A 16,149-nucleotide genomic window follows, 5' to 3' on the forward strand; every position below is an offset into this window, starting at 1 on the left:
CCCCCGAAGAGCTTACTTAGCTCTATAAAATAAAAAGTTTCTCCTCCCAAGTTACCAGAACAGCACTTGGGAGTCACCATGAAATCTTCATATTCTATCGTAATCTAAGCACTCACCAGTCCAATCATTTCAACTTCTTGAAACCCATCACCTTTCTACAATGCCACTACCACTAACATATTCCACGCTACCATCTTCTCACATCTAAACCACTACTGTAAAATGCCACATTACTTTTTTCTTTTTAAATTTTTGTTTTTAGATTTTATACCTTTATTTTATATATATGATGAGTACACTGTAGCTGTCTTCAGACACCCCAGAAGAGGGCATCAGACCTCATTACAGATGGTTGTAAGCCACCATGTGGTTGCTGGGAAATGAACTCAGGACCTCTGGAAGAGCAGTCAGTGCTCTTAACCACTGAGCCATCTCTCCAGCCCCTAATCCCACATTAATCTCTTTCTACTCATCAAAAATAATAAAGTATTCAGAAAGAAACACTCTTAAAACCAAACACATAAGCTTGTCATTTTCTTGCTTAAAGCTCCTCAAACAAATCCTAGTGATGGTTGAGTTCCAGGATAAATCCTAAACACAGCCCAGAAAGGCCCACCTGTAACTTGGTTATCTGCCTTTCCTAAATCAATTCAAACCTCCCCCATATCTCTAAGCATTCACTCCAAAAGCATTTCCTGAGTACCACTGGCTAATGATGAACAAGAAGCACAATGTCTGTGTCATACTGACCTGATCTTTAAAGTTCTTCAAATACACTTGACCCACTCAATCTAAGATTTGTCCAAATGCTGCTGCTTCTGCTCAGTCAAACATGCCTCACCTATTAACACCCTTTAATCTTCAAAATTTAGACTTTATACATCATTTCCTCATGAGGAAAATAAATCTTCCTTGTTTTATTAGAGTCCATCAAACATTGAGATATAGCACTCTTTTTAGTTGTTAATGAACGAAAATAGTTTTCACATTTGTTTTTCCTATTAGATATTAAAATCTTCATTTGGACAGACCATAGTTATTTTACGACACTGGTTTGTGGTATTTTGAAAGTATCTATGTTTCACAAAAGAAAATGGGTGTACTTTTTTTTTTTTTTTTTTTTTTACCTCTGTTAAGTGGTTTGTTGTACCATCTATCTTTCTTAATGTCTGGGATGGTGATCCTTGCTGATGGATTCTCAACTAGAATTTTATGAAGCAAAGCTGAAAAGAAAATAAGACAGTATTTGTAAATGGAGTTTGCAGATTAGACAAACCTTAAGACATAAAAGCCAAAAACATGGTACACACCTACAACCTTAATAGTTGAAAGGCACACAGGCAGGATGCTTGAGGCCAGCTTGGGAAATATATATTAATTTTAAAAAGAACTCATACAATTCCCAACATCAAAAGCATAATCCAGGAGGTTGGTGAGATGGCTCTGCAGTTAAGCTCACAACCATCTATATAGGGATCTGATACGATACCCTCTTCTGGCATGTAGGTGTACATACAGAAGAGCACTCCTACATTTAAAAAAATACATACATAAATCAATTCTTTTAAACCAGGAATGAAAAGTGACTCAGCTTTTAGTACCAGCATTCAGAAGGCTGAGAGGATTGCCACAATCAGGTCCAGCCTGAGATTCAGGCCAGCATGGGCTAACATAGACCTTGTCTCCCAAAATAGACAAGACAAGCATGCCAGCATCTGAAGGTGGAGACTGGAAGATCAAGATCATCCTCTATTACACAACTGAGCTCAGGGTTCAGCTTGGGCTAAATGAGACCGTTTCAAAATCAAAACCGACAACAATCAAACATAAAAATTAACTCACAGAAACACCAAATGAGAATGCAAATAATTTTACAAAAAGAGAAAAGAAGAAAAGACCTTTCTAAGCATGACAATGTAAGTCAAAAACCAAAAATGACAAGAATTTAGGTATGAAAAATTCAAAACATCTGCACATTAAAATATCCAGCAAAATTAAAATAAATAATAAACACTAGGAAATACTGCAACAAACGTTTTATACATTAAATGCCTTTTGAAAAGCCCCTCAAAGGATTAAGAAAAACTATAAACTTCTTTGCTCAAACAGAGCAAAATTTAAAAAGCTAGTAAGTTTCATACTCAGTATTAAATTTAAAATAAAAATTGAGAAAAAGCATCAGTTACAGTCTTACTGGTTAAAAAATTCGTTTTTGCCATGCATAGGGGTGTGTTTAATGCCAGTATTCATTAGGCAGAGGCAGACTGATATCTCTGAATATGAAAGTCAGCCTGGTCTATTATATATAGCAAGTTCAAGGCCAGCCTGATCTACATGGTAAGTTCCAGACCACCCAAGGAGACAATGAAACCCAGTGTTTCAAAATACAACAAAAAAGTAACATGAATAAATGGCAAAATGGTACAAACTTAAAAAGTAAATTTGTAGCCAGGTGTGGTGCCTTTAATCCCAGCACTAGGAAGGCAGAGGCAGACTGATTTCTGAGTTCCAGGCAGGCCTGGTCTACAAAGTGAGTTCCAGGACAGCCAGGGCTACACAGAGAAACCCTGTCTCAAAAAACCAAACAAACAAACAAACAAACAAAAAAAGTAAATTTGTAAAATAAGCTGTAACACTTAAAAAGGGAAATACATAGTCTCTTAGCCCTCCAGTCTTGCCTGTGGGAGAAGAAAAAAGCTTTAATCAAATAAAGGATACACAAGCATCAAGTAACATGGATGCTTATCATACTTCTTCTCTAAAAGTAAAATTAAGGAAAAACCTAAATCTCTAAACTGAAAGAGTGAAATATATCCACATAATGAGTACCATCAGTCTTTAAAAATATGATCCAGGCCCATAATTAAAGATGTAGAAAAATGCCGATCATCACAACTAAAGAGTTATGAAATAGGATTTACCTTTGGCAAAAGCATATACTTATATTATTATTAGTTATAATATACATACAGTATATATTTGATATATAGATTTTTTAAAAAATATTTTTAAAAGTGCATTTCCAAATGCCACAATTTATAGTTATTCCTTCCTCCCTCTCCTCCCTCCCTCTTGACTTACATTTTCTAAGGTAGTTAAAAGGACTACAGAGAAGAAGAAGGAAGAAAGAAGACAGAAAAAAAGGAGGAGGAGGAGGAAGGAGAAAGGGGGGGAAAAAGTTAAGAAAAAACAAAAAATCAACTAATGTGACACTATTACCCACAGAATCAATACTTTCAAACAACCCAGTTAGTTACCCAGAGGAGCAGAATCAATTTTTTTCCAAGGATTGAGATAGGTTTTTTTTTCTTTCCAATCAGAATATTCCTGACAGCTATCACTGGGCTGGTCCCACGGCAATTCTAAAAATAAAACAAGTTGCAGTTTTTGAGTGCTCATAAAGTTATGTAACAAATATGTCAAGGAAAATAAGCACATAAAAGGAAAATGAACAATATAAAAAGAATACAATTTTGCTCCACAGTAATTCAATATGGTTTTCATGCTAAGTTTCACAGAAACTTACTCTTTTCAAAGGTATCATATCAAAGATGGAGATACAACTTAGTGACAGAATTCTTGCCTGCAGGTATTGGGCCCTGGGTTTAATCTCCAACAACCCCAAAGGAAGTGTTGAGACTTTTAATTTAATGGTCATACTTCATGAAAATAAGCCTCTGGGTTGTACGTTTCAAGGTAGTTAAGAGTAAGATATAAAGTATAATGGGTTAAAAGTTTATTTCCCACTACAGTTTATACTGAAATCTCAACCCCCAAGATAATGAATGTGAGAGCTTATTTGGAGGATCTAGCAGGGAATCAAAGCTACTCAATACACTGCCTGAAGGCTAACCCTCTTCTATCCAGGGAAAGTTGTTCTCTTCAAGTGAGCCCACAGCAGCCTCACCAGGCAAATCAGCCAAACCAACCCAAGCCATCAATGAAGGGACGCTGTTACAGCCAGATCACTCACTCCCATCCCCAGTGTGATGATTCTGGAGGTGGGGCCTTTGTGGGGTGACTGGGTCATGAGTAGGAAAGCCCTCAAAAGTGGGATCTGGGTCCTTATGAAGACACTAAAGAGTCTGCCTCTCCTCTCAGTAAGGTGGTCAACTGTAAGGCAGGAAGAGAGAGGGCCCTCAGAAAATGGCCATGCTGGCAACTTCACCACCCAGACTTCAAGCCTTCAAGTTCAAAATAAAATAAATCTGTATATAATGCACTCACTGAACAGTACTTAGTAACTACAGCCCAAGGCGATGAGTTAAACACTAACATAAAACTATTAAAGAGCTGGAAAGATGCACCCACGATTAAAGGCTGGGCTCACAACCTTTTCTATTACAGAATTAAGATTCCCTTGGGTTATTTAATCTTTATTATTTTGGCTGGAGAGATGGCTCAGCGGGTAAGAGCATTGACTGCTCTTCCAAAGGTCCTGAGTTCAAATCCCAGCAACCACATGGTGGCTCACAACCATCCATAACAAGATCTGACTTCCTCTTCTGGAGTGTCTGAAGACAGCTACAGTGTACTTACATATAATAAATAAATAAAATCTTTAAAAAAAAAAAAAAAGAATGGGGGTATAGACCAGGCAGTGGTGGTACACTCCATTAATCCCAGCACTTGGGAGGCAGAGGCAGGTCGATTTCTGAGTTTGAGGCCAGCTTGGTCTACAGAGTGAGTTCCAGGACAGCCAGGGCTACACAGAGAAACCCTGTCTTGAAAAAAAAAAAAAAAAGAAAGAAATCTGACTTTTCAGAGAAAAGAAGTTTTCTCATGATTATATAGCCTTACCTCCAGCCAACATTGCAGTAAGTACTATTCCACAGGACCAAACATCAACTGGTTCTGCATGAAATTCTTTTCTCTTTAGAAGCTCTGGAGCAACATAAGGTAAAGTCCCACACATCTTGTTCAGTAAACGTTCCCGATTATTATGCCGAAACACTGTTGCCAAGCCAAAGTCAGAGATTTTGAGGTTATCTAAACCAAAAGATAAAAAGACAACTTTGGAGTCAAAGATTTGCAAATATATATACATATATAGAAATTACTGGAAGTAACACTGGTTTTGCTTAGGGCTCATAGAACTTTTCTACCTGAAAATGAGCAAAAGAAATCTATGGATGTCATGGGCTGGTCTGAATCCCCCCCACCCCCCTCTAGCACATATGTTGCTGCCTTGTAGGGCTGCCTCAGTAGGAGAGGATGTGCCTAGTCCTGTAGAGACTTGATGCCCCAGGGTGGAGGGATAATGGAGGAAGAACCCTCTCAGAGGTAAAGGGGAGGGGGAAAGGGAGGAAGAACTCTTCAAAGGGGTACAGGGAAGGGACAATATTTGAAATGTAAATAAATAAAATAATTAATACGAAATAAATCTATGTATACAGAAAAGAAGAAAAAGTAAAAGGCATCGTCATTTATACTCAACTTAGCAAAGACCTTATCTCCTCAACAAAAGAGAAATATCATCAACAGAAAAACCGGTCGGCAGCAGGTTAAATAAGGGTGCTGTAGATGCCCTCCGAGAAACAAACCCAGGAAGCCAACAGAGCAACAGAGTAAATCCCTTCACTGAGACTGTGGGGGATGAGGAGTCATTGGCAAAGCTAGCTAAGCATGGCTTCCTTACATGCAAGTAACAGGCACTGTGTCAGTCAATGCAGGTAGGAAATAAAATCAGTGAGACACTAATAATAAACTGAGGTTATCCTTGCTATAAAAATACAGACATCAGAGAACGTTGTAGCAAAGGGATCTAAGAAATTAAGAAAAATCCTGTTATGAGGGATTATCAATAAGTACAACCTTTTTAAAAAAGTAGTCTGGCCAAAGTGTCAAAATTTGAAATAGTCACTCTTTGAACTAACAATTCTCACTGAGACCATACCCACCCACAGCAGAAATTCCACATTCACAAATGTAAGGATATTTGTAATAGTATCAGTTATAAATGTCCATCAAAAAACAAGATCTCATATATATACAATGAATATGGAAGTAACTAACAAAAACAAAGTATATATACTCATATAGATCAGTTATGTAAGAAAAAGGCTAGTAGCATAACAAATATCAACCATAGTAACCAACAGACCCCTCCAGAGCTCCCAGGGACTAAACCACTAACCAAAGAGTATATATGGAGAGATCCATGACTCCAGTCACATATGCAGCAGAGGGTGGCATTGTCTGGCATCAATGAGAGGAAAGGCCCTTGGTCCTAGGAAGGCTCAATTCGCCAATGTAGGGGAATGCTGGGATGGTAGTGGAGGGGGGGGACCCTCATAGAAGCAGGGGGAAGGGATGGGATGGAGGGGTTCCAGAAGGGAAAGCAAGAAAGGGGATAACATTTGTAAATACATAAAATATCCAATAAAAAAAAATTAAAGAGAGAGAGAGAGAGAGAGAGAGAGAGAGAGAGAGAGAGAAAAAGAGAGAAAAAAGAGAAAGAGAAAAAAAGAAAGAGAAAGAGAAAGAGAAAAAAAGAAAGAGAAAGAGAAAGAGAAAGAGAAAGAGAAAGAGAAAGAGAAAGAGAAAGAGAAAGAGAAAGAGAAAGAGAAAAAGAAAAGAGAAAAAGAAAGAACGTACAGCATCACTGAGGTGAAATCTTCTGCGAAGTGTTTTCTGAAAGCGCAAAGAAGCTGTGTTCCAGAGACAGCCAAGGTTGTACCTAACAGTGCAGCTATACTTGGTAATGTGTAAGAGTCACCCAGGTAGAACTGGTTTTGAAGGCATGAAGGGGTCATGAAGAGCAGCTGAGTCTTAGCACTATGAGAGGCCAAAGAAGGCCATTGGTGAAGGTGAAGCCTCAGTTGCAGTTGATGGCCCAGGACTGAAGGGGTCATGCAAAGGAGTTGAGTCTTGGCACTGTGAAGAAAGCCTATGAGAAGCTATTGGTGAAGCCCAGTGGCAGCAGAAGACAGCAGTGTTTTGGAGATGCCAGTACCATGAGATGACCACCAAGAACAGCAGCAGCAGTGGAGTGGATCAACCTGAGCTTGGAGTGTACAGAGGGCAGACCTGGAGAAGCCCTTTAGAGGAGCCCAGAAGATCGTGTGTGGATCCCAGACACTGATACAAGAAGCTATTAACACTTAAGCTGCCTTGGAGACCCCAAGATTTTCAAGATGTCAGAGCTATAGGATATATCCTGAGGAATGCTTCTAACAGGGAATGGAACCAGCCCAGGAAAAGAAGTTTGTTGCAGTAAACAAAGATGAAAAAGGAGCTGGAAATCTGAAAACTGCTGACATCAGATATGGAGATGCAGAGTCTGGCATTTGCCCAGTTGGTTTTCTATCTTGCTTTGGGGATTACAGTTAAATGATTAGATGAATCTGAGAAGAGACTTTGGACTTTAACATTGTTAAGACTGCTACAGACTATGGGGGAAAGTATTTTGCAGTATGCAATGTTTAGGTATGGCCTCCATAGACTCATGTGTTTGAACAAGCCTATGGGGGCCAGGAAGTGAAATGTGATGGTTTGTATATGCTTGGGCCAGGGAGGTGTGGCCTTGTTGGAGTAAGTGTGTCATTGTTGGTGTGGGCTTTAATACCCTAGTCCTAGCTATCTGGAAAAGAATATTCTGCTACCAGCCTTCAGATGAAGATGCAGAACGCTCAGCTCCTCCTGAACCATGGCTCCCAGGATGCTGCCATGTTCCTTCCTTGATGATAATGGACTGAACCTCTGAACCTGTAAACCAGCCCCAATTAAATGTTGTTCTTATAAGAGTTGCCTTGGTCATGATGTCTGCTCACAGTAGTAAAACCCTAACTAAGACACAGGTCTATATGATTAACCTAAAATATAACATTAACAAGGGCTGGAGAAATGGCTCAGCAGTTAAGAGCTTTTCCAGAGATCTTTACATTCAGTTCCCAGCAATCACATAGTGATTCACAACCCTCTAAACTGAGATCTGATGTGCTCTTCTGAGAGGTAGGTGTTCATACAGACATAGCACTCATGCATTAGATAGATAGAAAGATAGATAGATAGATAGATTGATTGATAGACAGATAGCATTAACAAAATGTTAATCTTACCCCTTTCATCCAAGAGAAGGTTTTCTGGTTTAATATCCCTGTGAGTTATTCCAATTCCATGAAGATAAACCTAAGTGGGAGGTCAAAACAGTAGAATTTAGCAACTCACATTATTGATGCTAATTTTAAGCAAGGGGAAAGAAGCTATAGTACCTACCACCCCTGCCATGAGTTGGTGGAAGAACCTCTGAGCATCTTGTTCAGGCATCCCTATGTCTGGCTCTGGAAGAAATAATTATAGTCTACTGAAAGATTATAATCAGGCATCAACCATATAGGCTCTTAATTCATATCTCACTATGTTTATACTTAAGCAAACGAAAATGCATACTATCAAAAGACTGAAGTCCATTAACAAATACATCACTAAATAACTCACATCTCCCTAGATGCTAAATAATAAAAATAAGCTAACATCATAGGAAAGTAATTTAAAAGTATCAAAGTATTTTAATCTTATACTAACCCCAGTGGACTTCATTTCCTTCAAATGTCTCCCTACTTCTTCTAACACAAAGGTCGGGCTAGAAAGACGGCTCAGATGTTAAGAGCACTGGCTACACTTCTATAAGACCAAGATTTGGCTCTCAGCACCCACATGACTCACAACCATTTGTCAGCTCCAGGGGATCCAGTACCCTCTTCAAGCCTCTTATAGCATCAGACATGCCTCCACAGGCACCAGGTGTGCACATAGTACACAGAATATAAAACAGCCATAAAATAAATAAATAATTTTAAATAGTTCCCAATGTTCTAGTATGACTGCCAACAGGGAAGTCATGTACAATTTCACTACATAACAGACTTAAATCATAAAACTTTTACATCACAAAGTCAAGAATGCCTGACTTTCCCTCCAACTTTACTGTTACATAACCAATTCTGAAATAAAATTGATCTAACATTTAAAAATGCAGCTAAGAGAGTTGGGTGGTGGAGTTGGGTGGTGGTGATGCACACTTTAATCCCAGCACTCAGGAAGCAAAGGCTGATAAATCTCTGAGTTCAAGGTCAGCCTGGTCTACAGAGTGAGTACCAGGACAACCAGGGTTACACGGAGGAATCTTTTCTCTAAAAACCAAATAAACAGCTGAGAACGTGGTTAGCAGTAGACCAGTTGAAGGGCCTGTGGAGAGATGGTGGGTTTAATGTCCAGCAGCACACACAACGTATAAAGGTGTTCAGTAAGATATTTACCAAACCTTTTCCATACCTATTCTATCAAAAAGTTCTCCTCCACTACAGTACTCCAGAAACAGGTACTGGATATTGCCTTCCCTCCTGTGGCCATAAAATTTCACTACATTCTCATGGTTTAACATTTTATTGATGCAGATCTCTTTCTTAATATTTTCTGGACAGTCTATGGCCCTCTTCATGTCTACAATTTTCACTGCAACAGCTTCTTCAGTTATTCTATTCACGGCAAGTTGAACTCTTAAAAAGAAAGAGAGAAAACGTTACAACATTTTCACCTCAGAATTCCATTTCTCCTAAATCTTCAAAAGATTAGTGATACACACCTGTAATGCCAGCATTCTAGAGACAAAAGGGTCCAAGTTCAAACCCAACCTAGACTACAAAGAAACTTTCAAAGAAAAAAAAGAAAAACAAAAAAAAAAACAAAACCAAGCCGGGCGTGGTGGCGCACGCCTTTAATCCCAGCACTCGGGAGGCAGAGGCAGGCGGATTTCTGAGTTCGAGGCCAGCCTGGTCTACAAAGTGAGTTCCAGGACAGCCAGAGCTACACAGAGAAACCCTGTCTCGAGAAAAAAAAAAAAAAAAACCCTAGCAGGGGGTGGAGGTACATGTCTTTGAGAAGCAGAGGCAAGCAGAGCTCTTGGAGTTTGGTGCCAAGGAGACACTCTCTACAAACAAAACTCGGGGGTGGGCGTGCCTGAGGGGTGGCCTGGAGAGAAGGCTCAGCATTTAAGTGCACTTGCTTCAGACCTCAGTAGTTTCCAGCACCCACATGGTAGCTCACAACCATTTGTAATTTTCAGTTCTCGGGGATCCCACACCTTCTGGCCCTCTGTGGGCAAACACTCATACATATTTTAAAAATACATAAATCTTAGGAAGAAAAAAAGCTTCAAAAAGTTAGATTAACACATCCCAAACTATTCTCCCTTTCTTCATCAAGGAAAATGAAATGGTCTCTGCCATGTTCTCAGAAGCATTGAGACAAATGTGAAGCACTGCAGTTAATGCTCCAAGAAAGTCTTGGAAACTTGGAAACCTTGTGCTTGCAAGTTATCTAATAACTGACCATGTTTTGAAAGGCAATAACAAGTCTACAATACATCACATATATACATGATCTAGTAACACAACAGCATTACTTTACACTTAATAATCTCATGCATATATGCCTGAGCCAACTACTGAACGCATCTTTAAGGTAAGAACCATTAAATCAATCATCAGATGAAGAAACAAAGGCACATAAAGCTTGCTCAACACAAACACAGCCAGATCTGCTGAGTGTGAAGATCTGAACTTAGGCAGGATGCCGCCAGGATCTTTTCATTATCTCATTTAAAATTCTAAGACACGTGATTTGTTAGGAAAATAATTCTTTTATAAAAGAAAATTTTATAAAAGTAAAATTAAAAAAAAAAAAAAACTGGACCGACAAACACAGTCTTGTAATACCTACCTGGGAGGCTACACTGTATAAGTTCAGGGCCAACCTAGGCAATTTAACAAGATTTTGATCTGAACAAAAACAAATGTAAGAAGAAATTTGTTGTTCCGTTTTACAGGCCTAGAAATGTAGCTCATCACAGAGCACACACCCAGCATGTGTGATGCACTAGGTTCAATGTCCACTATCACAAAAGTGGAGGAACAGGTGTGGATGTGCTTCACTCACTCAGAGCCTTGATGTAAAATGCAAATATCCATGCTCTTTGCCACTTGAAATAAAGGACTTTTTTTAAGTGTGTACTCAGACAACAGGTGGAAAACTAAAGCAAGCAAACGGGTAATATTTAAATTAGGGAGACCAAGGTGATGGCTAGGCAGGTTAAGTCTCTTGCTGTCCTCCCAACCTTCAACAGAACCAGCTCCTGCAAGTTGTCTTCTGACCTCCACAGGTGCATGCACCATAGCAGAACAGACAGACACACAGACACACACACACACACACACACACACACACACAGTGAAATAAAAAATTAAAATGAGGCCTCAAACTTACTCTCCATAGGCACCTTCTCCCAAAGTTTGCACCAAATCCCAGTCTTCCACAAAAGGCACTGCCATGACTCCAAGCACAGCGACTGTAAAATGCAGGATCCCAGAAAATACTGGGGATGAGTGTTGTTAACTCTCATCACTTGTAATGCCACTGAGCAAAGTCCTGCTATGTGATTCCGCACGACTTTGTTTTCACCTTACATCTGAACCATATTTATCCAAGACATAATACTAAATTGAAACATTCTGTCCTGTTTATCACAAATCCTGTTTCCACGTTCGTCCTCCGTCCGCCTTTATGCAAAACTGAACACTTGCTTGGCTCGTAGGTTGCGAGACAAGAGCTTTGCGGTGAATGATCCGGAAAGGGAGTTGCGGGCAGGGCAGGGCAGGGGGCGGGGGGGGGGGAGCAGCTGGTGTAACTACAGTAATTACTGCCAGAGCAGCCCCTCCTCCCACCCGCTCACTTCCAATTCCCACCCCAACGGCACGTGTCCCCAGCACCCGGAGGGAACAGGGCGGGGCCAAGACGCGGTGAGACGCGGAAGGCCGGGACTCCCCCCTAGAGCCGGGAAAGCGTGCGAACCCCGGAGAATCGCTCTGGTCCCTTTATGCTGGAGAGCCACCGGCCACCGGCTCCAGCCCGCGCTCCGGGCGGCCCTCCCACCTCTCTGCTAGTCTGGACCACTCCCTCACCGTGCCCGTCCGCACTAGTCAAGCCCTCTGGGTCCTCTGCTGGAGTTCTTTCCCACTGTTTAGGGCGCCCTTCTCACCAAGCACTCCTTTGCCAGCTGCCACGGGAATCCAAATGCACAGCTTTTCCCGCCAAAACCTGCTTGCGTCATGCTGTCGCAAAAGCGCACACCTTTGCCGTAAAGCGGGCCGGCGTGCGTTGTCCTATCCCAGGCTCTGCAGAGGAGCGACTGCAGAAGACCGACCGCGCAAGGACCCCCTCCTAATACTGGCTGAAATTCTGATGTGGCCTTAGTAAGACTAAGGCCGACGAGATTTGGTACTGACGACTGCTTAACTGATCTGTGAGTCCGAGTGAAATGGCACGGGGCGTGTGCTACACCTTAGGTTGCTCCACAGAGGCACCGAAGCCTCCATCTAGACTGCGCCACCAATTGGGCCAAGGACCCAGGTTCCTTGCCGCTCAGAGCCTGCAAAGGCTGCACCGTTAAGTACGTAAACCGACCTGCTCGTGACCTCGGAGCCCCTGGTAGGAAGGGCTTATGAGGCTCAAACTAAGCGCCACAGAGTACTCTGTAAACTCTCAATTGTGCCCCCCTTAGTATTCGAACTGAGAAGCTAGCAACTGCTGCTGAAATGCTGGGAAAAAAAAAAAAAAAAATGAAGGAAAGCAAGTGTGGTGGTGCATGCTTACAGACCTAGAACTTGGGAAGTGTAAGCAAGAAAATCTTGAGTTCAAAGGCAATCCGAGTTATACAGGGTTAGTCTTACCAAAAAAAAAAAAAAAAAAAAAACCGAAGGGGAAAAAAAGCCCACATTGCCACTGATGTGAGAAGGAACAGTGCAGTGAGGGTCATCAATATTGCCTGCACAAGCTCCAGAATCGGTTAAATCTTTTTTTTTTTGGGGGGGGGGGGGGAGACTATTTGCCTGTACTAGCTTTCTTAAATGAGCACGGTGGCCCACCACACTATAGAGATAAAGCAGGAGATACCCAACCAAGATGCTCGCTTTCAAGCAAAAACAAACAGCAAAGTAGACTTAATGGTGACTCATCATAATCTCAGTCTAGGGAAGCTGAGCCAGGGAAACTGATTCAGGTTGGTCAGCCTGAGCCAAGGGTGTGTGTGTGTGTGCGCGCGCGCACGCGCGCGATCTTAAAAAGGGAGATGGGTTGGGGAGCACAATCAATATTGGTTACTAGGCTAGACTTTTGGCATAATGATAGAATGCCTACCAAGCATACAAAAGTCTCATAATAAAGAGAGAAATGTCAATTCTAAGAAAAGGGACTTGGATACCAAAAATAAGGAAACAATGAAACATGTGCTGAATAGACAAGTGCTTTGCCTCTGAGCTACATCTCCAACTCCATGAAATCTGTAAAGTGAAGGGTGAACCTGGAAATGTTTATAAACTTAAACCATGATATCAGTTTAGTATTCATGTGATTAAAAACAAGCTATTAGATTATTTCCATTTCTTTGTGATTTCCTGTGTATATTCTGAAATCAACAAGAGGTTGACTTAGTCTTAAATGGAATCTAGGTTCCTCTAGTCTTAAATGGAATCAATGTCTTATCTCCTGGAAAAGACACAGTATCAGAGTTCTGACTTGGAGAAGTAAGTGTGTGTGTGTGTGTGTGTGTGTGTGTGTGTGTGTGTGTGTGTGAGTGAGAACCTATACCAACAAGGGAGGTGAATGTAGGAAGACCAGTTCAAGTTCACATTGGTTATACAGAAAGCTCAAAGATAACCTGGAATAAATTAAATACTGTCTCAAAAAAACAATGTGTCTGAATCGATGAAAAGAAATCTGTTCAGACACAAAAGAGTAACTAAAATTGAAGAGAGGTAGGGAGTAGGAGGACTCATGATAAAACTCGCTAAAAATAGTTAGGAGGAAATAGTAGTAAAACAGGAGTCATAACACAGCACTTTGGAGGGAGATGGAGGAAGATCAGGAATTCAAAGCAACCCTAAATCTGAATCCAACCTGGGCTACATGAGACTGTCTTTAAAGGAGGGAGGGGCCACATAAACAATAGCCTCTATTCCTTTCTGAGTATGAGAATTTTGGGAAAACTGAAAGCCTACTGAAGATAAAAGGTAACAAATACAAAATAATGATTAATCCCAAAGACAACAATGACAGTACAGAAAAGTGACTTGACATGCATCGTGGGAAGCCCAGAATTGAAATGAGGACACCAGGTCAAAATGGGGCAGTCACCTACGAAGCAGAGATCTCTAAACACTTCCTGATGTATAACCAAGGAAGAGATCTTCCCCAAAGCTACTAATAAGGTTTGAGACAGTAAATGATTGCTAAACTATAAAGTAGACACATTAAAAGGTGTGGCTATCCTGAAAATAGCAATTAAATTTAAGTATATGTACTGAAAGTTGAACCCATATGCTTTCCTTTTCTACTTTAACCTAGAAAGGCGACAGCCTGGCCAATTTCCTTGAATAAAAGGACAGAAATCCTGGATCTTATGTACAAAAGAAGGAAAGTTAACACCTATTATGGAAGAGAAAGGAAATCTAACACCAGCATCAACAACTTGTCAGTGTGCCAGCCCAGCCTGATCGTAGTATATTTAAAGGCGTAAGCACACGTTCTCCATAACCCTTTTGACCACCCAGTCTTAAAAAAGCAGTCAGCCAAGAATTTGGAAAAGTCTTTAATTGGAAAGGCAGCAAAACAATGGGACAAGAGAGATCTCTAAACAAAAGTGTGTAAGACTTTAGAAATATGAAAGCAGAAAAGAAAAAAGTTAATTTTTTAAATATGGTTGAAATTAAGAGATGTTGCTCACTGATAAGAGTGCTTACCTAGCATGCATAGGGCCCTGGGCTTAAACCTATGCACAACATACAAAAGGGGAGAAGGAGGGAAGAGGAAGGGAGAAGGGGGAGAGAGACAGGGAGGGTGGGGCGGAGGGAGAGGGGAAAACACAGCAAGACCACAAATACAGCTGAGGAGATCTCCCAAAAGGTGGAAGAAAGAAGAGCAACTAAGAAACTATTAGAAAACTGACTTGGAAAGCCCCACACTCAAATAACTTCATCATGGACTGGGGAGTTAATTCAACAGTTAAAACCAATGGCTGTTCTTCCAAAGGGTTCAATTCCCAGCACTCACATGGCAACTCACAACTGTCTATAACTCCAGTACCGGGAATCTGATGTCTTCCTCTGGATTCTGTGGGTACTAGGAATGCACATGATACACATATATGTAGGTAAAACACCCAAACACAGAAAATTAAGTATTTAAAGTGTCATACCATGTTGCCTAAAATATGAACGTTTTAATTAGCCTTATCAGAAAGAGAGTTGGAGGAATCTACAGAAAACTTTAAAAAAAAAACAGAAAAATTTGATTATGCACACATGAAAACCCAGAGTACCTAGCACAGTGAACACCCACAATAAAGATGCAAAAAAAGATGTGGGGTAAAGAATAGACACACACTCATCAAAATAACTGCCATTTCTCAACATTGGGAAAATGGGCCAGTGCCTTTATAATGTAAAGAGCGCCAGTCTGGAATGCTATACCCAGCTATGCATTGAGTATGATATAGAAGAGCTCCAGAAATGTATTTCCCCTACATATAAGAAGGTACTAAGACATGGCAAATCAATGAAAATGGCAAAGATCAACAAATACAACAGTGAAATAATATAATTCAACAAATCTGAAGAGTTATTTCAAGCTGAAAAATCAAAGACATTCTGAAAAGTAAACCCAATGTAATTAAGTATGGTAGCATATATCTTAATACCAGCATTTGGCAAATAGAGGCAGGAAAATCAGGAATTCAAAGCTGGCCCTCGCTACAAAAGATACTGTCTCAAAACACCCAAAGTTGTTTAATGAATGTATTTGATCACAGTAGGAGAAAATGGGCACAAATGAGGGAGAACCAGCTAGGGTTTACCAAGGGAGCAGGAGAAACAACAAGTACCAAAAAATTAAAGTATTTCCTTTATAAAAATTATATAGGAAAAATAGTAACTAACTAGCTGTAGTAGCCCACAACTGGGAGGTAGAGGCAGAAAGATCAAGAGCTCAAAGCTAGCAACATCTATATCTTCAAAGCTGGCCTGAGCTACATGGCAACAGTCTTAAAAAGAGAGAGAGAGAGAGAGAGAGAGAGAGAGAGAGAGAGAGAGAGAGAGA

At 40.6% G+C, this 16,149-nt stretch overlaps 1 protein-coding gene across 1 annotated transcript in view; it reads right to left on the reverse strand.

Moving 5' to 3' along the window:
* Chek1 (checkpoint kinase 1) overlaps nucleotides 1-12,125 on the reverse strand; it is a 17,755-nt gene extending 5,630 nt beyond the window's left edge. Inside the window, exons 1-8 of the mRNA XM_021206172.2 lie at nucleotides 12,038-12,125; nucleotides 11,266-11,347; nucleotides 9,277-9,500; nucleotides 8,218-8,282; nucleotides 8,061-8,130; nucleotides 4,801-4,989; nucleotides 3,258-3,362; nucleotides 1,128-1,223 (exon numbers count right to left, since the gene is read on the reverse strand). Of these exons, the coding sequence (XP_021061831.1) occupies nucleotides 1,128-1,223; nucleotides 3,258-3,362; nucleotides 4,801-4,989; nucleotides 8,061-8,130; nucleotides 8,218-8,282; nucleotides 9,277-9,500; nucleotides 11,266-11,330 (814 nt within the window). The 5' untranslated portion in view covers nucleotides 11,331-11,347; nucleotides 12,038-12,125. The remainder of the gene's footprint in view (nucleotides 1-1,127; nucleotides 1,224-3,257; nucleotides 3,363-4,800; nucleotides 4,990-8,060; nucleotides 8,131-8,217; nucleotides 8,283-9,276; nucleotides 9,501-11,265; nucleotides 11,348-12,037) is intronic.
* Nucleotides 12,126-16,149: the final 4,024 nt, after the last annotated feature.

The sequence above is a fragment of the Mus pahari genome, chromosome 10 (assembly GCF_900095145.1).
Source record: "Mus pahari chromosome 10, PAHARI_EIJ_v1.1, whole genome shotgun sequence".
Classification (NCBI taxonomy): Eukaryota; Metazoa; Chordata; class Mammalia; order Rodentia; family Muridae; genus Mus; species Mus pahari.